The sequence below is a fragment of the Hipposideros armiger genome, unplaced genomic scaffold (assembly GCF_001890085.2).
Source record: "Hipposideros armiger isolate ML-2016 unplaced genomic scaffold, ASM189008v1 scaffold_87, whole genome shotgun sequence".
Lineage (NCBI taxonomy): Eukaryota > Metazoa > Chordata > Mammalia > Chiroptera > Hipposideridae > Hipposideros > Hipposideros armiger.
This window is the reverse complement of record NW_017731437.1, coordinates 4,540,543-4,549,394: the sequence shown is the minus strand read 5'-3', so window position 1 is coordinate 4,549,394 and position 8,852 is coordinate 4,540,543. Positions and strand designations below refer to the sequence as shown.

At 53.6% G+C, this 8,852-nt stretch overlaps 1 protein-coding gene across 1 annotated transcript in view; it reads right to left on the bottom strand.

Moving 5' to 3' along the window:
* The window catches only part of LOC109383648 (regulatory-associated protein of mTOR-like), a 123,493-nt gene that overhangs the window by 53,453 nt on the left and 61,188 nt on the right, over window positions 1-8,852 (bottom strand). Inside the window, exon 2 of the mRNA XM_019644250.1 lies at window positions 6,594-6,696. Within this exon, the coding sequence (XP_019499795.1) occupies window positions 6,594-6,696 (103 nt within the window). The remainder of the gene's footprint in view (window positions 1-6,593; window positions 6,697-8,852) is intronic.

Below are 8,852 nucleotides of genomic sequence, written 5' to 3'. Positions count from 1 at the left end.
AGATCAACTGCAAATGCCTCTGTATGGCTTTCAAAGGCTCTGCCACTAATTGGCTGTGTAACCTTGGGCGACTAATTTTTTATCAAGAAAATGCGTTCTGGCAAAGGGCCACTCTGAAACCGGAGTGGCTTGCGATGGCTCTGCATTATGCCAGCCATAGTGCCACCTCCCACACTGGACCATTAGCAGTGCACAGAGAGGCGTCTCATCTTCCTGGGCTCGTGGGCAGAGCTGGGGGCCCCCTGGTGGCACCGCCCGTGACAGTGATGCCTTCCCTGAGTCTGTGGGTCCTGGGGCGGGAGCCAGAATCCCACAGGGGCCCCCTCTGCAGTCCAGCCCTGTCCTCACGCCCCAGCAGCCTCAGACCCACGTGTCCGCGGCACGGACAAGTCCTGTATTACACACCCCCCGGGAGCTGGGCTGAGGGGGTGGTGGGGACGGCCCGTACTAACAGTCCTCGTCACTCACACACAAGCCACTCTGCACAGTGGAGGGTGGGAGACCCAGCAGTCACAGCCCGCCTTCAGGGAAAACAGGTGCTACTATGTGAGGCCGTTCACATGGGCAGAAAAAACAGGGTTTTAATTAAACCCAGAGCCCGAAGAGCCCAGGGCCCAGCTGTGGGCGCAGAGGTGTCCCCAGGCACGTGGCAGCAGGTGCCCGTGACGCCCCACAGCAGGGCGAGCCCAGCCACGGCTCCAAGGGCTCAGCCCCCTGGGGCTCCTCCACCCACAGCATTTCCTGAACCTCAAGGCCACTCGAGTGGCACCTGTGTGTCGCCGGTGCGTCTCACCTCCCAGCCACAGCACAAGCACCTCCCGTGAGGAGCACGGCTGCCGCTCCTGCCGTGCGCACCGCCGCGCTCAACACCCGACTTCCCACTTAAACATCGCCGCCCAACGTGGCTGACCTGTCAGTCCACTCGCGTCTGTGCGGGCGTCAGCGGAAGTGCTCGGTAAGGTCCGACTAGGCCAAGCTCAGCCAGCACTGGTTTTAGCTCATCTACACAGGCTGTCGATGCCGCGAGTGTGGCGGGAGGGAGAGAAGGCACGGGGAAACCGCAGCATTCCTCAGGAAAACGGCATTCCCGAGCCGCGGCCAGACTTCCGCCTCCTCGCTGCCCTGGCGCCCGGCCACAGTGCCGCTGGCGAAGCCTCTCCGCTGAGCTGCCCGTCCTCCGTCCTCCTGGCTACGCGTCCCACACAGGGGCTTCTCCAGCAGGCGCGGCTCGCACCGCGCCGACCGGCGCTGGGCCCAGTGTTCACGTCGGGCCGTAAAACTCAACAGCTTCTCCGGGCTTGTCTGGGCGGATGGGTGTCACCTCCATGAAACAAACCAGCAGGGGCGGGGACCGTGTGAGAGCGCGGAAATGCCCACGAGCTCTCGACGCCCCACTTCTGCTGGACCCCCAGCAGCTACCAGGGCCTGCGCGCTGACTCCTCGCTGGCCGGGATTCCCAGTCCAAGCCTCCGCGATCCCTGTGGCCACAGGGGGAGGTGGCGGGCTGTCCAGCGGCCGTGCTCACTTCAGAGCCACAGGTGCACCTCTACCTGCTGGTCCTGGCAACAGCGGCTCTTGTCACCACCAGGCCGCTTCACAAACACTTCTTCTCCAGGCCTCTGGAAGCAGCACTCTCCCGCGGGTGTGTAGGCAATGCACACACGGGGACACGAAAGCAGACGGAAAGGACGAATCCATCCCTTTTCCAGCAACCCACACCCCTCGCCCTGAGCGCAGAGCAGCACAGGCGTCTCCAAACGTTTGAAACATGTCTGCAGCTGAAAAGCATCACCTCGCAATCCCCCACAGCCCCCAGGCTGGCCCCGAGCAGAGACCCCGTTTTCACAGCCTGAGGTTGTTGCCCGACATATTTAATGTCTACTTTGTAAAATGAAATGAGAGATGTCTGCCAGAGACCGCCAGCCGGGCCGGGCCGCTGCCTGCTGGGCCGGTCAGGTACGCGCGGTGGGCTGGGCTGGGGTGGGCACGGGGTGCAGGCGCCAGGCTGCACTCCCAGTTAACACTCCCCACAGCCAGGAGGAAGGCGCCATCATTGGTTCTATGCTGTGGAGGAGGAACCTAAGGTTCAGGACAGTGAGGTGGCGCCAAAGAGGCACAGCTGGCGGGAGTCAAACTGGGGTCTTGATAACTGCAAGCCCCTTAGATCTCTGGTGACAGCACAAAATGCTAAGACCTAATATAAACTATCCGGTGCCTTCTGAATGGGAGCATCTTCTTAAGCCCCCTACAGGGGCTCACCCTGGCCATGACACGCCCCAGGCACGAGTGGAAATAGGCTGAACCGACCCGTCCGGTCGTGGAGCCTGGGTCCCCTTGCCTCGCCAGCCAGGCCCCTTCACAGCCTTCCCCTGTCTCCCCTTCACTCTCCGGGTCCCTCCTACAACCCACCCGGCCCCCAACGCTAAGTCAACTGGAGCAGCAGCTTGTGACAATGCCACCTGAAGCTCCTCACCCAGTGCCACCTGCTCCCCCACTACCTCTGCCCGCGCAGCAGGGTCTCTGTCACAGGCGGCACCCCTCCCCACACACCCCGGGCCCTGGATCAGCTCCCTGCCCTCTCGTCAATGCTCGTTCTCAGCAGGTGACCTCCCGAAGTCCCCTTCTCCCGACCAGACAAGCCTTTCCAGGTATCTGCTGGAAGATGGCTCTGCTCTGAGCATCCCGGAAGCACTTTACCTCACACAAAAAGTAATCCCATTACCCCCCCAGCGGGGCCCCAGCTCTCAATCCCGGCTACAGGTACGTCATCGTCCCTGGGGCTGGCCAAGCCCAAACCTAAAGCACTTACTGGAAACACTGAAATCCATCCCTGAGCAATCCCAAAGCCATTAGGTGGGGCCGGCGTCTGCTCCAGGGGACTGACGGTGGCCTGGAATGAACTGCCAGGGGCTCGGAGCCATACAGGGGAAGGAAGGCAGGCGTGTCCCTGCAGGGGTGACCAGACAGGGAGGAGGACAGACGCCTGTCGGAATGAGGGGTCTGAGAAGGCTGCTGATGCAGGGCTGGGAGGCTGGGTCCCACAGGAGAGGCATCCCATCCGTAAATACACTGGGGACCAAGGATACCACGGTTCACCATCAGAGAAGGGAGTTACAAACATGGGAAATCCGGTTGGGTTGGAATGGGGCACTAGTGTAAATGCGTGGATTTTAATGTACACAGACACTGCAGAACTACAGATCCGACCGTGTGTGCACAGACACACATTACACATGCGTGCGTTCCCTCCCTCTGTCCAACGACAGGGGTACGAAGACACGCTAGCTCCAACGAGAGCCCCTCGCAGTCCCTGAGTTCCGTGTGCCTCTGACGGGTACCGGGCTCCTTGGAGAAACGGCTGATCCCAGAATGTGTTCAAAAAGGACAAGATGGGCCAGGAAGTAGGAGGCTCAAAGAATGACAGAAGAAAGACAAAAGGCCACAGGAGCCTGTGGGAGTGGGTTCCCACCGGCTAAGTGGGGAACAAGTTGAGCATCAAGATAAATGATGGGCCAGCAGAGTGGCTCAGTTGGTTAAGAGCGCGAGCTCTGAGCAACAGGGTCGCCGGTTCGATTCCCACATGGGCCAGTGAGCTGCGCCCGAGCTGAGCTGCCGCTGAGCTGGTGAGAGCACGTGTTCTTAGCAGCAAAGTTGCTGGTTCGACTCCCACATGGGAGGATGGGCTGCGCCGCCCCCCTGAAACTAAGACTGAACATGGCACCTTGTGCTGAGCGGTCACGAGCCGCCGACAGGCGGCCGAATGGCTCAGTGTGCAACCAGGTTACCAATTTGACTCCTGCATGGGATGGTGGACTGCGCCCCCCTCACAACTAAGACTAAAGGACAACAACTTGACTTGGAGCTGATGGGTTCTGGAAAAACACACTGTTCCCCTTCCCCAATTCCCCAATAAAATCTAAAACAAAAAGAACAATGATGATAATATCAGATTATAATCCAGTGAATAAAAGAAGAAACCATGAGTTCAAACTGAAGAAGATGCAGTGTGATGAAGACAGGATTATTTACAAGTCTCAAAGCACCTCTTCCCCAAATACCGACTAACTTCAGGGAAACAGAGTTCTCACAGCGCCGAGTTCCCGCAAGCACCAGCTTCATCGGCAATGAGAAATGTTGACCAGTAATGGTACAAACCCAAACCATGCGCGACCTGACAGCTCGCCAGGGGAGGGGGGACGGCAAGCCTTTCCTGTGACGTGCCTGCCAAAGAGGCACAACCAAAATTTAATCCCGAGGAAGCATCCGGGACACTCTGCCGAACGACGAGCCTTTGATCTGAGAGTCAAGGTCATGAAGGTCAGGGAAAGGCTGAGGACCTGTTCCAGGAGGAACGAGGCGGAATTAAGGGCAATGCTCACGTGGCATGGGCCGGGCCCTTGGCCGTAAAGGATGTTATGGGGACAGGTGGCCAGCCTGCACGCCGTCGGAGGCTCACATGGCAGCACGGCGTCTGTGTTAATTCTGTTCTGAGGACCACGTGTGACTTTGAGAAAGAAACTCTTGTTTGACACTAAAGGAATCGGAGGTGATGGGGCATTCCAGCAGCTTATGCTCAAATGAAGCAGGTAGAAAACTGCTTAGTCCTGTACATGCAACTTTGGAACTTTTTTCCCAAGGTAAAAATTTAAATATAGACTGCTAGATACCACTGCTAATTTGCTGAATCAAATTTCTAGGATTCTTCTTTTTCTTGTACCATTATTGTTAAAAGCAGCACCATGAGGACCAGCCCTACCCTAATATAGGCCAAATGAAACCTTTTCAATTTAGAAAAGCCATACGCCCTTTGGAACTAAAAATCCAGAAATTATTACAAAGTGAATGACATTCCTAAATTGCAGAAATTTTTTAAAAACACAATATAAAAAAAATCTGTTCACTTGTTGGATCTTTCACACCAAGAAGTAAGGAATTCTTCTCATTTTCTTTGGCATTGTCCCAGAAACACTGATCAGAGAGACTGTGAGGTGCGAGGGGGGCGTTCTCTGGGTTTTGGGGTGGGGGGCGGAGGGTAGGGGAAGGACCCCTAGAGAATCCAGTAACAACCAAGCCTCCTTGGCGTGGAAAGTACATGTCTACACTCAGACGCCAGCACCCACGAGCCCAGACAGCTCACGCATGCCCAGGACCACACGCCAGGGTCCAGGCTGAGAGGCCTTGCTGTAAAAAACCTAACACAAGAGTAGTTAAAGACAGAGAAAATAGAAAGCAATTGATCAAATTCAGCTTTGACGAGTGACAAATGAAGTGGAAATAGTCAGTGGTGGCTAATAAGAAGTCAGTTTCAGCCAGCACAGTCACCAGGAGATGGCAGACAGCCAAGAAGGTGTCTCAGAAAAGCGGATACAGAAAATGGCTACTGTCACTGGGTGCAGGGACCAGCGGCCTGGGCTGCAGGCGGGGAGGCTATGAGACAAGGACTGTCATCCTAAGACACTCAAATAGAGAGAAAGGCAAGCCCAATGGGGAAAACCTCTATTTGCTTTTCAACTCAGATTAGAATAATTTGAAATTTTTTTTAAAGATTTTTATTGGGGAATTGGGGGAAGAGGAACAGACAAGTTACTGTCCTTTTGTTCTTCAGTCTAGTTGTGGAAGACGTTGCTTCACTGGCCCAAGTTGGCACCATCATTGCGCTCTTCCCAGGCGAGGCACATCAGTCGTCGGCTTCTGGACGGCCGCTCACTGGCCCTCATATGTGGGATCCGAACCGGGGCCCTCTGGCGTCCCAAGCCAGTTCTTAACCATCGCGCCACTCGGCCGGCCCAATAATTTTTAATTTTTGTTATTTAAAGTAGATAAAGGAAATTTCTGCTTTTGCTTAGGATGGAGAAAGCTGGGGGGAGATGTTGCCCCCAATCCCTCAGCAAGGAAAAGCCGAATAATCCTCAATGGAAAAAAAGAGAAATCCACTCGGAGACGGCTTCATTGATAAATCAACCCAAAATTGAGAGAAGTAATACCCATCTGAAAAGCAGCTCTCCCATAAAACAGAAAAGATGGGACTACTTCTCAACTCACTAAATGAGGCCAGTGTTATCATAGTACCAAAACCAAACAAGTATGAGGTATGATCAAAGAATACAGTGGAAGTTCAAATTTTAAAAACTTAATACAGTGAAAGACACATGGCCATTAATCCCCCTCAAAATATTTCCCCTCGCTTCAAACACACTTATCCCATCGTTCTTGCCACTTTCTGAAGCAGCTCTGGAAGTCCTCTTTCATGAGTGTCTTTAGTTGCGCTGTCGTGGCCGCCTCGATGTCCTGAATCGATTCAAAATCTTGTGCTTTCACGGTCATTTTGACTTTGGCCAATGTAAAGGAGAAAATTATATAGCCCAATAATCATCATTTTATTCATTTTACTTGAAACACCTTCTCCACCACAAATCCTAAGTGGAGCATCTGAAATAGCTTAAAGGTTACAGAACTCCAAAAAGAGACGAAATCCTCAGGTTTACAAACGCAAGTGCCAGGCCTCCACTGGACTGGACAGCGGAGGGCAAGCCCTGCGGAGCCCAGAGCCCTGCGGTGCCCTCCTACCGGTCGTGGGGAGGAGCTGAGCTTACCGATCCAGCACTCTAAGCGCGCACAGGGGGTGGTCTTCACCACATCGGGAGGGTCCACACCGACATTCAGGCACAAAACCAAGGCCACACTGACGGTCTTCATCTGGAAACAAGAGAAAATACAAATATTTCAATACGAAACTCAGGGATGCAGTTTCCAGTGAAAAAATGCTCCCTGGACACAGCAGCTCTCCCGGGACGCTGCCTCCCCCGCGCTCTCACTCGCCCGTCACCTGTGCGCCCAGTGTTCTTTCACGAGCAACTCTCTCCTTTGAGAGGTTTTTAAAGTGGGCAGACAGGAGGCATGCGTGGCAGGGACGCTTTCCTCAGGTTCCTGATCATACACGATCATAAACATATACACTTAATCAAAAGTATACACATTTTAAGGCACCTGATACACTCTGCCAAATTCCCTTGCAAAAACTTTGCACTAATTTACGAGACCCTAATCAGTTATCACTATTCTTGTTACATAAAATCATTATTCACTGAATGAGAGAAAATTTGTCATATTGATTTGGTTGGGATTCCTGGTTATTAATAAGGCTAAAATTTTTTTCAAGTATGTATTCACTATTTGTATCTTTTATCTTTTGTGGAGTTTGCACTCATGTTTACACTACCATTTATTTACTAGTGGTTTTTTGTAATCGTCATCTACTCTTTACATATTAAAGACTGCATCCCCATTATTTGTTGCAAGTATTTCCCTCATCTGGTATTTTCCATCTGATTCACGTTTCAACACCCCAAAGCCTCGGTCCATCACCTGACGTACCTTCCGCCCACCTGCCCTGCTGTCAGGCTAGAAATCTGGAAGTCATCCCACCTTCGTTCACTTGTTCCCCAAGTGGACTGAGCACCTGCTAGGCGCCAATCGCTATTTGTCGGTGCTATTTTTAGTACGCCAGGAGGTCAGAGAAGCAAAATCCCTGTGGGAGGGGAGACATCTCAAACGCAGTGGCTGTGGAGGGGCTGGCGGTGCCGTGTCAGGCTTCCCGCCCCCCTCGCCCCACCCAGCTCCGCCTTTCTGGTCCTCCCGCCTAAATGTCTCATCTGTCGTCGTCACCGTCCCCTGGTCCGAACCAGCGCCACNGGCTCCAGCTCCTAAGTTACACCTGGACCAAAACACCAGCACCTCCCGTTTGTTAGGAAAAGTCTTAGAAAGATCGATTCCGCGCTGCGTGCGCTCAGCTTTACAACCTCCGCCTCCCGCCTCCCAGGAAAACTTGCAGTAGAGACTTACGATGAAATGAGTGGCGTTTATTTAACTGCGGAATTTTCAGCTGAAACAACAGCTGGCATTTTTCCTTCAAACTCCTGCAGAACCCAAATTTATGTGCCTACAAGGTAATAAGGCAAAGTCTTAAATGTAATCAGAAGAAATACTTCAGCAGTGGCAAACGGATAAATTATTTAGAGCAGGGCTCGACCGGCCTGGTAAGGGAATCTGGGGCCAACAGCCTGGCAGCTTCAGAAAAACACATTATCACCATGGTCTCTCTATTCCTGTGGACGCCAAACCGCCTTTATCACAGTGCTTAGCGGTGAAGAGTTGAAGCCGGAAAAGAGGAGGGAAAGCACCACTCTCACAACACGGGCGGGTTTTCAGCGGCTGATTTTCCCCACTTCCCGGCTGGAGCTGAGCCACGGCCCCCCCCCAGGCTGTCCCCAACCACAGCGACGTGGAGGCCTACAAGGACTTCCGAGGATTTCCACAAACGTTAATGAAAATGACCTCGTGTCCAGGTGCCCAACCTTTGTGAATTGTGCAATAAAGGACACAGAGAAAGAGAAACCAGATGGATGCTGGGTAGCTACAACCAAGGTCCAGGAATTTAATAACACTCCCATTGTTTTCTTGCAGATGGCACATCAGCCTCTTTATTACTGCGGAAACCTCGAGAGCCCTGTAGAGTGCAATAAAGTGAGTGTGCTCGGCCTGACAGCGTGGCAAAGGACCCTGATTTACAGCAAGGAACCGGGCACCTTGCACACAGACGTCCGAGCTCATGGCTTCCTCATGTTTTGTGCAAACTCCCTGAGGCAGCATGAGGTGAGCCGCACACTGAGCTCCACGCGTGGGATGCCAGGCCTCCCGCCCACCCGCCCATGACCCACGCGAAGCCCAGGGCGGGTGGTGCACCCCTGCGATGCCAGCGCCGAGCCAGTCTGCCATCCCGCTGCGCCCATGACTGTGGGCTCCTCCGAAACAGACGAGTCCCACCAACAGTCTGCAGCAGCAAAATTTTAAAC